General features: G+C 39.5%; 1 protein-coding gene across 1 annotated transcript in view; it reads right to left on the reverse strand.

The window, feature by feature from the left end:
• The window catches only part of igsf9a (immunoglobulin superfamily, member 9a), a 63686-nt gene that overhangs the window by 9433 nt on the left and 32686 nt on the right, over positions 1-21567 (reverse strand). Inside the window, exons 6-13 of the mRNA XM_017425538.3 lie at positions 20510-20621; positions 17186-17327; positions 11986-12131; positions 8932-9074; positions 7178-7318; positions 6701-6817; positions 1582-1732; positions 1209-1320 (exon numbers count right to left, since the gene is read on the reverse strand). Coding sequence (XP_017281027.1) covers positions 1209-1320; positions 1582-1732; positions 6701-6817; positions 7178-7318; positions 8932-9074; positions 11986-12131; positions 17186-17327; positions 20510-20621 — 1064 coding nt within the window. The remainder of the gene's footprint in view (positions 1-1208; positions 1321-1581; positions 1733-6700; positions 6818-7177; positions 7319-8931; positions 9075-11985; positions 12132-17185; positions 17328-20509; positions 20622-21567) is intronic.

Here is a 21567-nt window from a genome sequence, read left to right on the forward strand (position 1 = left end):
GACGAGACGTGTGAGAACAAAAAGAGTGGCAGGGAATTCTGGGAGTCTGGTTCTATAAAACATGACAGAAAAGTGGGTTTCATTAATCATTGATGCTCATCAGCTTGACGTATCGTGGCAGACGGTGCCGATGTATCCCTGATGTTACTCCGAGAACTTGCAACTCCAATTACAAGTGATTTTCATGTTTCTATCAGAGCTGAAGTTTTACAGAACTATTTGACCCTCAGGCTTTCAGGAAAACAAAAGAAAAACCCCTTTCACCTATTCGAAACTGGAGAAGAAGAAAGATTCAAGTCAGAAAACCAAAAAAAAAAACTTTTTCAGTGAAGTGGTGTTTCTGTGGAAAAGTAATGGGGAATGCTGCAAAAACATTAAAGAACAAACAGTCTCATGAAGACAAATTGAATTCTGCATCGTTAATATACAATGTAAACAAAGCAAAATACAAGAGCAATTAGTAGTTTAACTTTTAGGGGCTTCTGCCTGCCCTCACTCTGACTTTTACTAAATCGAATTTGAACAATCATGTGGATGTTTGGTACAAGGTATAGTAAAATGCACAAACAGGACATGTCTACTATTCTTTCTAGGTCTTCATGAGAACAGATTCTTGTTAAATGCATTCAGACTTTGTCATGAAGCTTCTAGAAAAATCCCGTTTCCCACCCACAGAAGCAGTCGTTACATGTTGAACTATTAAAACAAAGAAAATCAGCCGAGACCTAAAGGAATAGTTCAGATCAAAGGTTTTCTGTGCCTTCAGTTTTACTCTCCAATTATCAGTTTTGTTCGTTTACAGAGTTTTATTAAAATGCTTTAAACTTACTTTGAACCAGGCAACTAACAGCGATGCAACTTTTTTTCCTTTTTGGCAGTCTAAAAACATTTCTGTCTGTGATGTCTTGTCTTTAAGCCTTCAAGCAAATAAAATAAACTTGTGTCTTTTCTCTAAGCCAATATAAAAACGAATGAGTCACAAAAAGCAAGCGTAGTATGCTGTCTTTTTATCAGTAAACCTCTATTGTAGCTAGCATGGCCACAGCATTGTAAAGTTCTGCTCTACAGCAGCGTTTTATATTGTAGCTGCCAAGAGGTGATAACAGATAAATGAATTCCTCATCCAGGAGATCAATAGAGTAATACCAGGGCTGTCGATGGCTGCCATGGTTACAGCCCGTGAAGAAAGTAGGAGGCTTTACACCCACCAAACTGAAAATGTCTGCGCTGATCCTCCATCAAAGCCTGCCTCCCAGGATACGTTTGCCTCCTTCACTCCTGGAGAGACGGACAGAGAGGTGGCCGCATGGGGACTGGTTCCTGTAATGGAAGGAGAGGAGTTTACAGAAACCGGCCCAACACTTCAACGACCAGATGCAGCTCCGGTTTAGAGGCCATCTCTTGATGTACCACATTTATACATCGGAGGCGGAGTGGAGGCACCAGCATCCGGCCTGTGCTGGGTAACAGGCTTACACAAGCGTACAGAAACAACAATTTAGGAAAGAAAAAGCAAAACTAAAACTGTGAACAGCTCACGTAATCATTGCTTGTTTGTGGTATTCCCAGTTTAGGACTCACCCAGGACAAAAACTCGGGTGCGAGTCTTTATGGAGGAGACGCGGTTGGAGACGCTGCACTCCCATTCCCCCTGGTGGTCTTTAATCAGAGGCTGCAGCAGCAACGAGCCGTTGGGTTCGATGGAGTAGGAAATGGGACGAGCCAGGTCAACCTAACGCAAACACCAAGACGAGTCACACAAAACTCTAAATGCACAAGTCGACAAAGGTATCAATGCACTCGGTGATCATCTGTTAACTGACATATTTAAGACCAAAAACCCTGCAACAATTATAATACATTTCAGGGATGATTGCACAGTTCAAACATGCAATAAAGTTTAAAAAATGACAAGTGTTTATGTGGATATTGGCATCTAGGTTTTAATCTTACTGCAATTTTGATACCTTCAATATATCGATAATAAAGGTTAACCAATTTGATCAGTTGGCTGATTACACAGGATAATTTGTTTCTATTTATTATTATTATTTTAATAATAGCCATCAACCATGCCTGAGCATGCTTAGTCAAATACAACCCCAAAGCACTGATTTGCAAATCTCAAACTCCTATTTTATTTACTATGGAACATGGTAAACATCAAATTTATAAACTCAGAAATTGTACTAGTTTAAGGGGGAGGAAAAATTAATTTAGAATGTTATAGTAGCAGCAGATCTTTAAGTTATGACACGGTCATGTTTCCCCCTCTGTGAGACATCCCATCTTTTCCACAACAGTCCAAATATCTAGGAACTGAGGAGACCGGTGGCTGCGATCTTTAGAGAGTAATTTTGTTCAGATCCAGGTAATCTTTGCTAGATTTTTTTATTGAATAGGAGCATATGTTGTTCTAAATTGTGTATATACTTTTCTGTATTGATGGAGCCATTCCAGATGTGTAAGCTGTCCATGCCAGTTGTAATTTTAGATGCAGTTTGTCAGATTGGTGAACCTCTGCTCATCTGTAGTTCTGAAAGATTCAGCATCTCTAAAATGTATTTTTACAAACAGCTCTCTTACTGACCTGTTGCTAATTAACAATTAGTTGACTAAGGGCCCTTCAGCTATTTCTTATACCACTTTGCATTCTGTTCTTACTTACATTTTACCCGTCGTAGCAACTTTTTCAGAATAGGGGTTGTAGTACAACAAATGAAATTTGAATATTTTAACATTCTGATGTTAATTAAAATCTGTAACCTAAACCAGAGGTCCCCAGCCTCCGGGCCGTAGGTCATTTGTTACCAGGCCACAGAGAGAGAATATTTAACTTACAGTATTTCCATTTTTTTATTTTCAGAGTCTGAACGACATTTATTTTGAAAAACTGACCGGATTCTCTCCACTACTTCCGTCTATGACTCCCTCTTGATGCGTGTCAGAACGGTGATCTAGGTCACGTGATCCGTTACCGCTAAAAACAAATCCACAAGCTAACAAAATGAGTAAAAAACAAGCATCTGGAAGCCCTGGTTACTGGGAAACAGGCACAGGGCTCCACTGATTCAGCATTATGGTTGGTTGTATTCTTTGTGTATTTTATATTTGTGTTGTCTTTTATTTTGAAGGGCATGTTTAAACATCGCCATATTGACCAGAGAACATCAGGGGGAGGAGTGGGTGTTATTCATGTTGATAACGCAACACCAGGACGCAGCTAACAAAGCTGTACACATTGGATTTACATTTATTATGTTTTAAAACATTTATGTTTTAAAAAATACCCCTGATTTTATGCCGGTCGTATCATTTTTTCTGCCACACCTTTAAAGGCCGGTCCGTGAAAATATTGTCTGATAATGAACTGGTTAGTGGAGCTAAAAAGGTTGGGGACTCAAAATAATGAAGACTGGTAAAGACTGAATTTGAGGTAAACTTAAGGTAGTAAACTTTACTTGAATGATATTGCCATACAGTTATTTTGATTGTGGTTTAAAGCAATTTTTATTAAACTTGACAAATGGTTGCAGGTCACAAGGACGAGAGGTGTTAAAGTTGTCCTTTAAAGTGCCGACTCTCAGACCTGTCAGTCCTCTGATGCACTGATCTCCCTGGGTCAAAAGAGATTCCACTTGTGGTGACACTCATCAGCCACTTTGGAAAATGTTTCGCTCTAGTTTAATGTCCTTCTTGAATTGGTGGAATAGCAGTCAGGGTGACTTCTACTCCAGTAACGCGACTTATAACCTGGTGAAATGTAACATATGGACAAGGTGTACGAACACAGGGGATTTGAAAAAAATCCCACAGTCTTTCCCTGGCAGGCTGGATAAAGGACTTAAATGCATCAAAGCAGTGTTTACATCCATCCAAACCTCCTTTTCCAATCGTCCTTAGAAGAAATTCTGAAGGGAAGTTAGAAATTAATGAATTGGACCTTGAGCGCAATCTTTTGGCAAGCTAATGCTAATCTTTTTTGCCAGCTGCTGTCTAAACGCACACCTCCTGCATTATATCGCTCTGACAGCCACTTCTACCCACGAGTTAAGGTCAAGTGCAGGTTTGCAGAATGGGAGGGGTTGGCGAGTCACCTTACAACATGTTTGATTGGACAAATGTGTGTGTACACGCCCTGATGCACGATGAGGATGAGTCCAACAGATGAAGAACTGGAATATAAAACATGTTCTCCTTTTTTTTCCCCTTCAATCATTTAGATTTTAAATGCAGAACCCTTACATCTCTATAATAAACACGATCTTCACAGTGATTTTTCTTTTTGAAAAGGATGCCTCATTTTGTTTGTTTGTTCACAAAGATCTGGCTGAAATTTGTTAGAAGAATCTACAACAGAATAAAGATAACTTGCAAAGTCCAGATTGTGTCATAGCAGCTGAACAGAAATTAATTTTAACCTAACAAAGATGAATAAAAATATACATATTAGATCCCATCCACAAATCACTACTGATTTTATTTTTTTCTGAAAAGTTGCTCAAATGTGAAGAAAATATGAATTTTCTGAATATTTTGACCCTCAAAAAACTATTTTAATTGGAAATTGTTAATATTTAATGCAGGTTCATAAGAAAAAGGGAATTGTATTATTACTTTTATCATCTTTTAGGAATTTTGAGAAAGTTTTAGGCTAAACTTCCCTCCATAAGTAGTTAAATATTCTGAATATGTTGTATTACTGTGTCTGATATTGTTTAAAATGCAGTTTTGCACCATAATTAATCTTTATAACATTTGTTGTCCTGAAAGAGTTAAAGTAGTTGTAAATTTTATCAGAGAAAAAGTTAGCTGAATTGGCTTTTGTTCTTTTGTGTTTTGAGGTGTCGTTAATGTTGATGTCATCACCTCCTAGTGGTGCAGCATGGGTATCAGTGAATTTCTGATTATCGTCTAGACCAGTGGTTCCCAAACTTTTCAGCCTTCGACCCATAAATTAATAGCGACAAAGGTGTTCGACCCCATCTATTGGCTGTTTAAATATCCAAAAAGGTAATGACCCTCTTAAATAAGAGCTTAATGACTGCAAAAACAGTCCTAACATCAATTTATGATTTGTATTTCAATTCTCTGTCACAATTATGGTGCAAATATATCATAAAAACAAGTTTTTATCAAGGTTGATATCTGGAGATTATCTAAGGACCCCTTACTTGGTGTTGGGTGACCCACATTGGGGTCCCGACCCCAACTTTGGGAATCATTGGTATAGACTAGGGGGTTGCAACTTGTGGCTTTGGGGCCACATGAGGCTCTTTGGTTCCTCTGCAGCAGCTCATTGTAGCTTTGACTAAAAATAACACAGAAATGAACATTTATATTTAGAACTACAGCAAGAAAAGTTCATTTTAGCTATAGTCTTGTTCAATTTTTTGGCAATATGTGAATAAAGTTTCTTAAAATTTCTGCAACAGACTGAAACTATTAGGCCAAAAAACAAACACCTGTTGTTTTTTAGCCAGTTTACCTCTTCATTAAGCCATACAGTGTGGTCTTCCTCTGAAATCCACTAGAAAATTAAAGATTTTACAACAACCTGCTAAGTGTTAAAACACAAAATACAGTTTTGCAAACATATTTCAATGCTTTGGGTTCTTGGAATGAGGCGTTCTGTAAAAATATGGAAAGTCATACTAATTACAAAGAGTTAGAACCTTGTTTAAAAAAAACTAATAAAGTTTAAGTAATGAAGGCATCTGTTAGAGAAAAGTCAGTGAGACAAATATCCAAACAGTCCTAATTCACTCAAATAATTTACAGGAATACAAATATATATAATTTATTATTTTGAAAGGGGCTGTGTCTTAAATTTCTCTATAATTCAGTGGGTATATTTGATCAAAATGAGTATAAAACAACCTTTTTCCTCTTAAGAGTGTCTTTTCCTTTGTACTAAAATGTAAAACTGCTGATAAATGTCAAAAGTGGATTTTAGTTTTTTAATTAAGGAATGTAACAAACTGCTTTTTTATAATGTAGGGACGTGTGTTATTCTAGTTTTTATCTATTTCAATATTCAAGTTGGTTTGGGAGCTCTGGACAAATTTTATTTAGTGGAGAAAGGATCAAAAATAAATAAAAGGAGGGATTTTAGGGTCTTTGAAGTCAAAATAGGTCAGACAAATCAATGAGAACCAGTTTTAAATAACGATCCAAGTCTTTCAATACCTGGGGTGATATTTTTATATTAAACTTGTGTTTGTTGTGAAATTAGAAGCCTAAATGTTTTTTATAATTGGCACAGTTTTTAAAGAACTAAAGTTTAAATGATCAACCAAGACAGTGAAACCATTTTCTTGAAAAAGCAGCATTTTTCACGTTTAATGAAACGCCTTTTCAGTTTCCTGAATGTTTGTTATAAAAAGGCATGCGGTTGTGAAATGGACCAGGGAGCTAGCCTTTTCTGACTCGGCCCTTCCTTCTTCAGTGGAGCACCAATAATGAGACAAAGTGAAGAAACGCAGCAGCAATCCTTCCAAGCCAAGGAAGTTTGGTACATCACTGTTACCTGTGAGCCATTTTCACTTCTTTTGTTCCAAGAAAAGTCACAACATGGTGTGACTGACAACAAACAGGGTTCTGTGGGTTTGCAAGTTAGTGCTTCTCTGCTTTTAAATATTTTTTATTTTTGTTTGCAGTTACAGCTTGCCTGAAATAGACCATGTAATGTGAATTTTACCTTGCTCCAGGTCACTTTATTAGTCGTGTCCATGTTTCCCTGACAGGGGATGAGCAGAGTTCGACCCGTTTCCTGTTTGTACTCCTCCTCTGGACCAATGCTGAATGACGGGGGGTCCTGTGAATTGCCAACGCAACACAGCCGAGTCAAGGAGGTTGCAGCAATGCCAACAATGGATTCTGAGACTGGATTACTGCCGCTTTGGACAAGATTAGCTTAATAACAACAGGATTAGCCACACAATTAACTCCCCACTAGTGCCACAATTGTAGTCGGTCTGAATTGACTTCGATTCGAGTCAGAGGGCCACACACAGTGTGTAAAGGTCAATAAAATGTCATTCCTGCAGAGATTCTTAATTGGCTGTGACAGATGCAGTTGTGTTTAATTAAAATACAGTCAGAAAAACTGTAGGAGAGATTTGTTGGTAGTTCACGGAGGCATGGAGTAAAGCAGGAGTCCAAAAAGCGCACCGACCTGCAGGATCACACTGGTTGATCCAGATGAACCCATGCTGCCGTAGCTGTTATACGGGGTACACGTGTAAACACCTGCTGCATCCTCGCTGACTGTAGCCATGACTAAAGAACCGTCAGCGCTTAGGGTCCATCCTGGATACTGAGAGGAAAACACAATCATCACGTCACTCTGACAGCTGAGGCAGAAAGGAGCACATTATAAACATATATTCTGTGCAAAATGCCTTAAGGCAGTGGTGTCCAATCCTGGTCCTGGAGGGCCACTACCCTGCATGTTTTAGATGTTTCTTTGCTTTGACACACCTGATCTGATTGACTGAATCATTAACAGGCTTCTGCAGAACTTGAAGACTTACTAAAGAGCAGGGAAACATCTAAAACCTGCAGGATAGTGGCCCTCCAGGACCAGGATTGGACACCACTGCCTTAAGGAGATGAGCGGGAACGTTAAAGCAACATGTGACCTCCTTCAGATGCATTTGGAGGATTTCCAGAGAAATATTTTTGATACCCGCCTGCCACAAGCTTACAGTGAAGCATTTAATTCCCCACAATGTCCAATTATTCCACTCTGCCTCAGAAAAATGTATTGTTTATTAATATTACAGTCATTGCCAGATTTTTCTCTAAAACTATAATAGAATAGAGCGTGATCTTTTGTTGCTTTGACTAAAAGAGCTGATTTTTTTTTTATTATTTAATCCTGACACAAAAGAGAAATACTCGATTTTTTTTGATTAATGTTTGAAAACCAACATTAAAAGCAGTAAAAGTCATTTTCTTTTCCATTACGCCACAGTGAAAGGCTTGTGTTATGCTAAAACGTTTTCCCCCACTCGGTTTAATGAAGTCAAAACTGCCATTATTCTCACTGGATTGAAGCTGTGATTACAGCGGATATGGAAGCTTGTGACAGCCACAGTGGAATTGGAATAATTGGCAGAATAACAGCCTGACTCCCAGCCCATGTGTCCCTCACAACAGGAACCTCTCAAATCTCCCATGGTGCATCTCAGACGCTGACATGTCCGTCGCTCGGACCAAAGTGGTAAAGAGGAGGTAGACTCCGCATGTGGAGGAAAGCATGCAAAGCAAAAGTAGTGATATTAACTTTTACTTGGAATGAAAGCAATATCAGGGAATGGGATTTTCCAATCTGGAAAAGTGAACACTTAAAATGCAGGGAAGTCCCGTTGCCTTCCCTCATCTCTCCAATGAGGTGACCAAAAGATTGAAGAGAAAGTGAGGGACGACGGAGTGGTGAGCAATTCCTTAGGGGTCGCTTCCAAAGCTTTTAAGACTGAGCACATTACCCATATCCATTAAAATGTATGTGATTGAATGGCCTTGCACCGAAAAGCAGGGAGGAAATTTCCATCAGTAAGCGGAGCAAATGTCAGACAAAATATCCTATCCTTATATAGATGCACGGAATATAAGATCACTTTATCTTCTACACACATTTTTAATCATCATCTTGAAAAATTGTGATATTAATACAACTAAAGCATATTTTAAAAAAATAATTATCATCCTTATGGGAAATTGGGTATTTTACTGCAGGGAATTAACGTTATTTCTGCAAATCCTTCAAACACAGCTGCAGTAGTGTCATGGCTCTCTCTGCTAAAAGGAAAATAATAGGTTCAGCCGCTGCGTCCTGGAATCATTACAGATAGGGGTGTTACAGCACATAATGAAAGACCGAAATGTGAGTGGATATGCCTCAATTTGAGATCTTTTTTGAATTACCAAGGACAAATCAAGAGGTCCTCCATCTTTTATCCAGTCCACACGTAGAAGTGGAGGCTGAGCCACCGCCGGGCAGGGGATCACACCGCCCAAACCTGTAGGGAGGAAGGTTTCCCGGGGCAACTGGAGAGCCAGGGCTGGGTCTGAGGACAGTTAGGAAATGAACAGTTATTTGATTTTTAGGATCCATAAGTTTTGGGGGTGCAGCTTTCAGCGTGGAGGAAATTGAGCCGATGTTTTCACTATGAGGTTTGTGTATATAAATTTGTGTATATAAATTACGGTACCGTAATTTCTGAACTATAAGCCGCTACTTTTTGCACAAGCTTTGAACCCTGCAGCTTCTAGTCCGGTGCGACTTTTCTATGGATTTTTCATGATTTTTGTGATTTAAGAGGATTTGTTTTGGTTTGTATGGCACTACTATGCCTGGCGGAAGGGCATGTGATCAGACACACAGTCACGGGGGAAAAGACAGGTGTGTTGGTCACGTGTCCGTCCGCCAGGCAAAGTAGTGCCGTACGAATTAGCACTTTGGTGGTTTTAGTGCGCAGAAAGAAGACAAAGATGGCGATGAGTGATCGACTTTTCTTCTTGTTGAAGCCGTGTTACTGCACCTTAGCCCAAAAGGTAGGCTGATTATATTTTACTGGTTATTGTCATACAGCACATTTGTTACTCGTTTAAACAGCACAGTACATGTTTCGTACTTTTAATCATTGGTACTCGCACATATACGTAAAAAGTTATGCAAATATGTACCGGTAACTTGATTTTCAAAATGTTAATAAAAGGGACGTGTTCCCAAACAGCCATCTCTTTCCTGACAATCCCCTTTGTGCATATTCTCTTACATATGGTAATTAAACATTAAAACACCTGCGGCTTTTAGCCCGGTGCGGCTAATGTATGAACATGAGGATTTTCCCCTAATTTTAGCTTGTGCGGCTAATATTCAGGTGCGCCTTGTTGTCCGGAAAATACTGTAAATACAAAATGTTTTTACAAAGAGAAAATGATTCACGGGAAACTGTTGAAAGGGCTCAAAAGAAATCACTGTATGGGCAACTCCTTAACTTAGGTGAATAGGCTTAAATGAACATGTTAAGTTCTGATTTGTAATGTCAATGACATATCAAAATGGACTTGTTTTCACATGGTCTGGATATTAAACTCAAATGAGTTGGTACAGTCAGACAGATGTACCTTTGGGGTTCTTGTACCCCATGTTTGAAGTCAGCTTATATTAGCTTAAGTTGCTAAATACAGCTGCGACATCCAGTGTGACCACCCTTTGCCTTAAAAACAGCATAACTTCTTCTAGGAACACTTGCACGCAGGTTTTGGAGGAACTCTGAAGGTAGGTTGTTCCAAACAATCAGAGCTCTTCTGCGGACGTAAGCTGGCTCATATCCTTGTGTCCTCTTTGTGTGAACCAAGCGTCGTTTGCAAAATTCTACCTAGAGCGGACACGTATTTGCTCGTGTTTTTCCGCATTTGTGTAGGCGATTGATTGCGCTCTTTTGTTCAAAGTCCAGCTGCACTACAGGATCCACTCAGGAGTCTACAGCTGTCACTACAGCCATAGGTGGTGATGAAGAGCTGATTTTTTTAACTGTCTATACAAAAAAACAAACAAACAAACACACCAATAGAAATAACCATTGTTTAAGTGATTTCTGACCAAAAATTAGATGCAGGTTTTGTGTCCTTGTGAGTGATACATAATCCTAGTGTTGATAGAATAAAGTCTCCTCATACAGGGACTCCGTTTCCACCTTTAGAACTCAAATAAGTGTTCCTTGCTGTTTTTATGCATCCTTGAGAACCTCTCCTGTGCCCTCACCACACCCTAAATGCCTGAGTCTTTTAAACTGCATCAGATATAACACCTGCACTTCATTGTTTCCTTAACTTTCAAACGATCGCATTCAGATCCAAGCCATGAAGCTGGTCCTGCTTCAAATGGATATGCTACCACTTCAGTGATAAACCACCATAACATTGTGGACATACCACACTCAGTCACACGTGATGAGGAGTTCACCGTGTTCCTAACCCACATCTGAAGACCGCACAAAGATCAGCGTTTGTTGTCTTTTTTTCTTTTTACATCATGGCAGGGCGTCAACCAGTGTAAAGGGAACCTTAACTTTGTGTTTCAGTATCAGGTAACATTTCTATTTCAACTTGCATATAAAAAAAAATTGTGATCATTAGGATGTGATTGGTATATTTGGTTACTTATGCACTTAAAGGGCCATCCAAATCCCTGACTTTGTGCACATATACCTAGAAGAAGTGGTCCAGCTTTGAAGCCAAAGAGTGGTGACACAAAATTGCCCCTTTTCCACCAGCTCTATTTCAGAAGTCCGGCTCTACTCTACTCTACTCAGCAGTAGAGTTTCCAACGGCCAGTTTGGTTGGCAGCAGAGGAACGCCTCCTTGTGTTGCGGGGGGCGGGGCCATTTGTGGAAACAACGGAAGCGCTATGGACAACGTTGGTCCTGTGTTGTTGCTGTTTTTTAAACTTATGGGGATTCTCCTGAGACTTCAGGAAGAGAGGCGCAGAGGAAGAAATGCTCTGGATGCCGCGATTGTTGCGCGGAGTAGGACAGCTGTTATCCGCCGGAGATTTCAGGCTTTACAGCGCCTTCAGCTGGGGGACAGACGGCAGAAACATTGCAGGGTAAGCTAACGCTGTTGTTTATATTCCTACCTTCACTCTTTATGCTTCCATCTGGTCACACCCATGACTAATGAGTGAACAGGAGCTAAGCTTGCTCCACCCACCCTGCTGGCCCTACTCTAAAGCAGGAACCAAAAAAAGCAGGGACCGACCTCGAAAAAATGCCGGTGGAAACGCGCGCAAAGCAAGCTGAGTAGAGTGGAGCTGGGACCTTTAGAGCCGATGGAAAAGAGGCAAATGTTGTTTTGTTTTGGGTTTTTTTGCTCCCCTTTTAGCTCACCAATTACATGTAGCTGTGGAAAGTAAAACAAAAACTGTTTAATTAGATGACTTCCAATCCCAGACCACACACATATTGTACGTACGCATCACTGAGAGGACGGCAGAGGCGGCTGGTGGAGTCAGAAGGCCATTGGTCGGAACGCAGGTGTAGTTCCCAGAATCCTCCGGGACGAGGCGGGAGATCAGCAGAGTGCCATCCACCATGATCTTTACACGAGACTTCAGAGACCTGTAAAAGTGTGAAAAGGTTGAAGCAGCAACTTCAGAGCAGAAAGGGAAATATTTCCGCTGACAGGTTTTAATCGAGTCAAACAGTCTCTCAAAACATGTAGGAGGTTTTAATTTTTCATTCTTGAGTTATTCACTGCTGTGCACAGATGGAGGTTGAGGATTTTACATTTTGTTTCAGTTAAAGTAGAAAGAGGAGTGCCCACTCAGTTTTATACATGCATTTACAATGAAACAACAAAAAAACAGCCTATTTAGCTCTATTGTGTACACTTTGTGTTTCCATGAACTGAATCTCGTCTGGAGTTTGGGTTCATTAGACTTGTTTACAGTAAACAATCTGGATATTTTTAAATCGAAATTAATACCAAGTTTTCCTTACTGAATGCATTTGTTACTTTATGTTTCATTATCTGCTTAAAGACAAACAGTTGCTCCTATTAACAATAAAAAGAATGAAAACTGTGAAAGGAGCCGACTGAAGTGACCAACAAATCATCCCCAAGTCTACAGCCCTACAGAGCATTTTCATCCTTTTTAATGACGAGGTTCTCTGTTCTGTTTATTTCATCATTCAAAGACAGAAAGTCTAAGAAAACTAATATATAGTTGAGCAAAAAACTGATGGAAAAAAAAGAAGGTGTGAAGAGGAAAACAATAGGTCCTTGGGGCTCTTTCAGTCAGGGTTGTTTTGCCTTTTCACAGAAACACTTTGTGATGCTGACTAAAATCTTTTTGGAGGTGAAGGAGGCGGATTGTTGATTCGGAGAAAAAGTAGAGACACGTCGCTCACATGGTTTGGGTCAATGTGGGTGCAAAATAGCATAATTGTTGCTTTTTTTACTCATCCAAACATGGCTCTGAATCTGAGCCAAGATCTGTTTCCCAATTATGCTATTAGCTGTAACATGGCACCAACGTGTTTTAAACAAAATGCAAATCAATAAATACATTTTTAAAAGATTCTTTGGTCCTTTTACAACCGTGGACCTCACAGTTCTTCATGACTGGTGAGGTAACTGGGTTACATCTGTGCTGTGAGGCAATGGGACCTGAGTTCCAAGTTGAGACATTGTCTTCAGGTACAATCCCTTCTTGGGAAGTGGATTGTGGGCTCCTAAGCTCACGTTGTCGAAAACAAACTGCACAAAGACATATCTGGAGAGTTATCTGTTGCAAGTCTCAAGACGCCAGCGTATCACCATAAAGGGAATTGAATGTATTTGAATCCATACTGTTAAAGTCCACACGTCCCAGTGGGATGTGTGTGTGTTATTCTACAGCTGGGTGTGGTAAATGTTTATAAAAAGAAGCAACCCTGAGAAGAATGGGGGATTTCACTCATTGGGCCAGAAGTCTTGATTCGGACCACATATTTTGAATAAACTCTCCCTGTTCAAGAATAACTTATGTCTATAAAGTCACCATTTGAAGACACTTCACGGGTCAATTCATTAGAGGTCTACTTAAGGTGCAACTTACTGAGCAAGACGATCCAAAGAGTTTTTAAAAACAAACCAATTGAATGTCCTCATGCATGCTCAATAATCCAGGTTGAGTCAGGTCCTCTGGACGATTACTTCTTGAATTATACGTTTCGTCTTTTATCCAAAAAAACGACGTCAGTCTGCAAACAAACTCAGCCTTAGAAGCAGCACCTTCACATCGTGAATCAACCAGTTGGGCGTCACGTTTCTCAGACTGAAGAAATCTTTTGGATAAAAGACGAAACGTATCATCTAAGAAGTAATCATCCAGAGGACCTGACTCGCCCTTGTTAGACAACCCAATTGAACTTTTATTCTGTTGGTTGAAGATGTTTTTCTTCCCACAGGAGAGCTTTTTCAACTCAAAACTGGACAGTGTGGAGTTCCAAGCTTTAAACTGCACGACATCTCCTATACTTGGAACTCCTACAGATGACAAAAGCAGAATATTTTAACTGCGTCTCAAATCTGCGAGTGTAAAGTCTTTAAACACCAACAGATCAAGGCTGGAGGAAAACAAACCGCACAGAATAACTAATATAATAAAACTTATCCACCTTATTCCTGACCACTCTCCTGCAGAACTGATTATGGGACCTACTTCTGGCCCGTAGCAGTAAAGCGGCTTTTCTCAGTGTTTCAGCTGAACTTGTGGCTTCAAAATAAGAGCGCATTGTAAATTCACTCAGATTGTTCCTGCAACCGGCGGTTAGGTTTACTGCATACAAACAAAAGAGGAATCAAGAAGAAAGTGGCTGAAAAACTATCTGAGGAGACCAAAAACTTTGTATGCGTGTTGATTTTATTTTGTTGCCAAGAGTCCAGCAGAGATGTATGACTCAGCTGATAAAATACTACAGATTTAGTCACATTTATTTTAATTTAAGAGGCTAAAGGGTGTGATAAAAGTTGGAGGTTTTTCCACAGAAATTTCCAAACTGATCTTTGCCTTTAATTCATTGTTTTATTATTCCATCTATCCATTTTCTTTACCCACTTCTCCTTTCTGGGTCTTGGGGAGCTGCTGCACAGCTCATATTTTATTAAAAAGCTTAATAAAATTTTTCTGGTAAAATTAACACCGATTTGTGATTTCAAATAGCAGCGGCAGCGAGCTGTAGCACTTTGAGCGCAGCCTGCGGCCGTTACACTTTTTAGATTGGAGTTCGGCTAAGATGGCAACAATCACACTTTGGTCTTGGCCTCACTCAGACCAGCCATTAGCTCATCAGTATGGTCAGAATGAAACCATTTCCATAAACTGAAGCCGATCAAAGAGCCATCTAAAACAGGTTAGATATTAACTGTTGATTTCCAAAGAGCTCATTTACAAGAACTGTAAATGGGGGAAAATCTAGCAGGATGTCTGTTCTGATGACATTATAATAAAAAAAAGAAGCTTTTTTTAAAATATAAAATTAGCATGAAAATGATTTGAATAATCTCACGTGCTCCTCTTAGTGTTGTCTGTATATTAGCTGCAAAAAGCCTCCCTGCATTTTTTTTTCTTATTAAAATCAAGCTGAAGATGAACTAAAACCATAATGAGCTGTAGTGTGTTCAACAGAGAAATGTTATTGAAGCTCCCCCATTGACACGCATGACCTTATCCCAACCAATTTTTTTTTTTTTAAAGGAGAACTCAACTGAATTTGTGAATAATATTCTGGCGCTCATTAACCCCCCGCCTTGATCAGATTTATCTGGCAGAATCATTTATCTCATTTTTCCTTTTCAAAGTTTTGGCCTCGTTTGAATCGCCTCAAAAAAGTTTTTGTTTTAATGCACAGAATTTGCAGAAATTACCTTTCACTAAGAGTTGTGAACAACCACTGAATAAATGTCAGTGTCACTAATTACTCGTGTTAAATATGCCCAGTTTTCAATGCTGAATTATTTTTACTTTGAGGGTTTTTTTAAAACCTGGGTGATGATGCTCCTTGGCCACATTCATTTACTTTGCAAACACTCCGTCTCCTTGCTTTTCTCCACAAACTTGTCGATTAAAACACTATTTATTTGGTTTTATTGAATCTACTGTTAATGAAGCTCATGTTAGCAGACCTCACAGTCAGGATGAGCTGTTTAATTTCCATAAGAAATAACCCAGAAAGAACTTTGTCCATGAGTTTGTCGCCAACGTCAGCTTGAAAAGGGTCATTACCTTGCACTCTTTTACGGAGCAAAACAGACAGATATCGACAAGGTGAAAATCTCTGCTGGAAAAATCCTAAAAGAAATTTTTCTGCGCTTTATACCTGATAAAAAATGCTAAACCTAAAAGAAGCAACCTTGTAGTCTTTTCTTTCCTCTTTTCTGACTTTTTTCCCCCACTTGTTTCTTTATTTGCTCCGTTCCCCCTTTTCTTCTTTCCCCTTCTTACCTCCTTCCTTTGCCTTTCTTCTTTCTTTTACTCACCCTGTCTCCCTCTGTGGTTCATTTCTTCCTTCTCTCCCATTTTTGTTCATCACTCACTTCCTTCCTCCTTTTCTTACCTCGTCCTCTATTCCATCCTTCCTTTCCTCCTCAATCCTTCCTTTCCTCCTCTTCCGTCCATCTATCCTTCCTCACCTTCTTACCTCGTCCTCTATTCCATCCTTTCTTTCCTCCTCTTGCATCTATTCCATCCTTCCTTTCCTCCTCCTCCATCCTTCCTTTCCTCCTCCTCCATCCTTCCTTTCCTCCTCTTCTATCCTTCCTCATTTCCTTCCTCCCTTTCTTTCCTCTTCCTCTTTTCCATCCTTCCTTTCCTCCTCTTCCATCCATCTATCCTTCCTCACTTCCTTCCTCCTTTTCTTACCTCGTCCTCTATTCCATCCTTCCTTTCCTCCTCCTCCATCCTTCCTTCCTTTCCTCCTCTTCCGTCCATCTATCCTTCCTCACCTCCTTCTTACCTCGTCCTCTATTCCATCCTTTCTTTCCTCCTCTTGCATCTATTCCATCCTTCCTTTCCTCCTCCTCCATCCTTCCTTTCCTCCTCTTCTATCCTTCCTCATTTCCTTCCTCCTTTTCTTTCCTCTTCCTCTTTTCCATCATTCCTTTCCTCCTCTTCCATCCATCTATCTTTCCTCACTTCCTTCCTCCTTTTCTTTCCTCTTCCTCTTTTCCATCCTTCCTTTCCTCCTCCATCCATCCATCTATCCTTCCTCACTTCCTCCTCCTTTCTTCTTTCACTTTTATTCCTATTTAAATATAATACCTTCAATTCTGTACACATATTGAGGAAATTTAAAAAAAAAACTGGTGTAGTACCACCTGTGGTGACTCGTGATGAAGCCTGGCCTTGAAGATTTCAGAAATTTCCTTAAGACTGTAGATTTCCTGCTTAAGCAAAATGTTGCATATCTTTTCATCAAATTGATATATTTGAGCTCTATCCCTCATATATTCTGGTTTGTTTCACACTCGCACAACTGCTCTGATCCTTTACTTTGTTTTTCTGTCTCTTCTCAAAAATATGAGGCAATCTTATGCAGTGAATTAGCTGAAACGTGGACTCGTGCACAGCTACACCTGACGCTCAGATGAAGCTTTTAGAGTTAAAAAGGTAAATGACGGTTCCACTCACTCCGTGTGATAAACATTTTCTCCTCCTTTCTGCCATACATAGGTCATGTTGGGGGGATCGGCCACTGCCTGGCATTGCAGAAGTGCATTCTGGGACATGTTCAGCGTTGTGTTTTTAGGAGGCACAACGATGACAGGTGGACCTAGAAAGAAGCAGAAGACAAAACTCATCAAATTCATTACTTTAGTTCCTAAATATGCTCAATTGATTAAAAAAAAAAAAAAGTTCCTTCAAAGAATGAATTAATCATTTTAAACAAAGATCTCACAAAATCTGTTAGCCCTCAGAGTACCTGTTGGGGATGACTCTCAGCTACTACCAGACCAGATTTTAGCCTAAAATCTGAGTTAGTCATTTTTGTGTTTGCCAAGTTTGACTATCTTTGGGCGGCCACCTTAAATTAGATTCACTTCAAACCTGAATCAGTTGTTGAAATACATCCAATGATTATTTCCTGAAAGTTTCAATAATATCCATCCACTGATTCATGAGATATTTTGCTAACGGACAACACACACTGGAGTGTATATGTAGCCTGCCTTTCATAGCAATACATCAAAAATCTATGATTTTTTACATCCAGATTAAGATCTCTCTACAAGCTGTATCACAATTATTCCTTAAATTTATTGAATATGACAAGTTGTACAGCAAAACCTACCTTGTGCAAAATAAGATATGAAATCCACTCCCTTTCAATCCACACAAATATAAATAATAAATTCTGTCTCCTTCCTGTCAGGGTTTACGGCTCAGGCTGGTTATTTTCGATTGATCACCTCCCACAGGTGTCATGCTTTGATTTTCTTCGTCTTTTTTTGTATTTTCCAGCCCGTGAGATTGTCGGCTCTGCCCTTATTAGTTTCACCCCCCGATCCTTTTTTTTTTCTCCCCCTCCCAGTTTCTCATGTCCGTACGGTACAGTTCAACATTTCCCCTGTCAGATGTCAGCTCGTGTTCTTCAAACCGCACAGAACTTTTCGGTTTGTGTCTCGTGTAATCTCCGAGTCTATCCTAGGTGTGGGGATTTTTGTTTATTTTTTTTCCTCCTCTCATTAAAGGTCATTAAAACTCACCTTTTGCCTGCTATGTGCAAGGATTGGGACACTTTTAAACCAAAAAATGATTCAGAAATAAAAGCATAAAACGGAAATAATTGCCGATTCGGTATTTAAACATTTATTTAAAGTGTATAAAAAATCCAACTATTTCTGCATACTTTGTGCTATTTTAGCCATTTATGTATCAAAACATTCAGCTTATTCAGGAGACTCTTTTGACTTTTGTTTTTTGTAACTTTTTATACTTTTAATTTAAACTATTTACCCATTTATAAATATTTTCCCCACAGGAATAGATTAAGATTTCTTCAAGTTTCTATTCTGCATCTTTTAGCTACAATTATCACAGCTGAGCTATGAGATTGAAAAACAGAAGTTGCAAAAAGCAGCTGTCTAGGAAACTGTGCACAAGGAACTTTTAAAGCAACAAGAGAACAAAAACTCTCCACAATCATACAACCATGCAGGTTACTAATTTACCTGTAGGGATGACACTGACAGGAGACATGGAAGTCTGATTCATAAATGTTTGGTGTGATATTGGTGATGCCACAGACATTACTGATGTTAATGAATAATTTAGCTACATGTTGCAATTTGTAGACGGTCCCTAAAGCCAAGTTTCACTTTCTGTGTCGCCTTTACTTCTTTTTCCCCATCTAAACCAAAACTATACACAACACCTGTAACAGAGACAGCAATGCAAATGTGTGTATCCACTTCTGCAAACTGAGGGGGACAAATTGCAATTCTGCATGCACAACTTTTTAAACTGAGGAAGCAGATTTTTACAGCTTGTTTTTATTTCAACTCGTGATCCTGAACCCGCAAAAACACCTTCAGTTGTCTGTTGTGAATGAAAATGTATCTAAAATTATTAAAGCCTCGCAGCTATAATATATAATTTGCAAAACAACATTTTAGGGGAAACATAACAGCAGAATATTCCGAAGACTCTGTCTTGCCAAATCCGCAGCATACAGTAATTACCTTGAAATCACTCGCTGCAGAGTGCAGCGGTGTTAGGATGACCCGTTTGTCCTGCCAACATGTGAGCTAATAAACACACCTTCTGCACGCATAAACATCCAGATAATCTCTGCAGCAGTCGTTACACATCAGGTTTATAATCTTACATACATGACGGATGGGCTAGTAGAGGTCAGTAAAGGCTTTTAGACGCACTCTGTCCAATCGGATATTAGTCTTTGTTAATCCACTCATGTGGCAGCACTGCAGGAAAACACAGCCAAACCTCAGATCAAGTGATTTACACCGTGCGCGCTCCTGAGGATTATTAGTGGGGAAATGTGGCCGCTCCGACTGTGAGATTCAGAAATTAAGTTAAACCTCGATGAGACGCCATGAACATCTCCCCGTGCTACAAGCTACAGCTGAGACCTGGTCCTCCGGAGGACAAAAAAAAAAAAAAAATCAGCAGTAGGAGTTGGAGTAGGAGTAGAACGAGTCAGAAATAAATTCAAAAACAGTTTATGGTGCAGAGCTGTGTCGGTGTAAGCCAATGACACACAGCTCCTTCTTTGCATATTTTTCATGCGTTTGTCCTTAAAGTGGACTCTAAATCTGTAACCCGAAACCTCAGAAACCCTCAGAGTTCTTTCACCCCGAAACATTTATATTGTTTTATTAACTTCTGGCTTTTGGAACATAAAGAGGTTCTTTAAATGAAAATAGTATTTTCCGATGGAATGCATATCTTAAGTCCTAAAACAAAGATCCCATTCAGTCTGTTAGAGCTGTAAAAACATCTCACTCTCAGCTGCTTCCACACCAAATTTTAGCTTAGCTTCTGTAAATATGACTGAGTTATGGCCCTTTCTGTGTCTGTTAGGGTTCATCAGCTGTGGTGACCATTTTTAATTAAGTAAATTAGTTGTAGATGTACACCCAATTATTATTTTTTGAAAACTTCATTGAAATCTGTTAAGTTCATGAGATATTTTGCTGACAGAAACAGAAAAACCACATAGATAGACAATTATGTGATCACCTGGCAGAAGGACTTTTAAACCCCAGAGATGTTGTTTTGTTTTGTGATTTTAAATCTTTACTTAAAGGTACAAAATAAAACAGAATGAGACGGGATGGGTCGACTTCAGTCTGGGTTTCTATTACCGCTCTTTTGTCTGATGCAAGAAGAAGAAACAGAAATGTAAAGCACATCCTCTTTAAGCCGGTCAGGCACACACACATCTCTGCATTTAAAGGGAAAAGACAGACAGACAAGTGGGAAACAGCTGACCTTTGACCTTGACTCGAGTCACGCGCGTCACGTTTCCCTCAGAGTTGGAGGCGTGGCAGGCGTACAGTCCCGCTGATTGCGCAGTCACCGGCGGCAGGGATAAAACTCCTCCCTGATAAATGTGATTGGACAGATGGAGTCAGAGGTGCAGAGGCACGAAGATGATTACAGGTGACAGGCATGAAAACACAAACATCATCCATGCAGAAACTATAAACCGTGCTCTGAAATATGCAACAGTTTGGCTGGTCACTAAACGGAACTACGATCCAAAAACCGCTAACATTTACTGGAAACGGTTAATTTGTCAGCATTTCCTCTGCTGTTTTACGTCCAACTGGCTGCAGCCCAGACTTCCAAACAGTTTTCAACATTTTGCAGATTTATTTGTTTTTGTCTCTTAATTAAAGGCCTAGCATTCCTCGAAGGAATGCATATCGCCCGCTGCCTTCCATGTTAGTTTTAGACTAATTTCATTTTATGTTGAGAAATGGAGTTATCGCCCTTTTGGTCAAGATGTCACAGTATGTGTGGTGAATGACTCTTAATGTACAACTACTAAGCTAAAACTTGTGTGGGAGTAACTAATAATTGGACTGAATTGGCTCTAAAAGTTAATCTGTTGTAGATGTACATCTAATGATTACTTCCTGAACGTTTCATTAAAATCTGTCCAATGGCTTATGAGATTTTCTTTGCCAAAGTTTTAGGCAAAGATCTTCTGCAATGTGATGCGTGTTGGTGATGGATCTCAGCTACAACCACACCAAATCTTGGCTCAGTATCTGTAAAAAATGGCTGAAATGTAGCCGTTTATTTGTTTGCAAAGTTTGGTTGCCACCTTGAAATGGATTAACTTCAAAGGTTAATCAGTTGTAAATGTGCAACCAAAAATTAGTTTCTGCAAGTTTCATTAAATTTTATCAAATGTTTCACAAGATAATTTGCTGACGCAAACACACAAGTAAAAACATTATCGCTTCGTTGGCGCCTTTTGGCGTTGTGCAATACTGTTTCTAGCCAAGTGCTTTATTGTTTTTTGTTTTTTTTTAAACAAA

This window comes from Kryptolebias marmoratus, linkage group LG14, assembly GCF_001649575.2.
Source record: "Kryptolebias marmoratus isolate JLee-2015 linkage group LG14, ASM164957v2, whole genome shotgun sequence".
Lineage (NCBI taxonomy): Eukaryota > Metazoa > Chordata > Actinopteri > Cyprinodontiformes > Rivulidae > Kryptolebias > Kryptolebias marmoratus.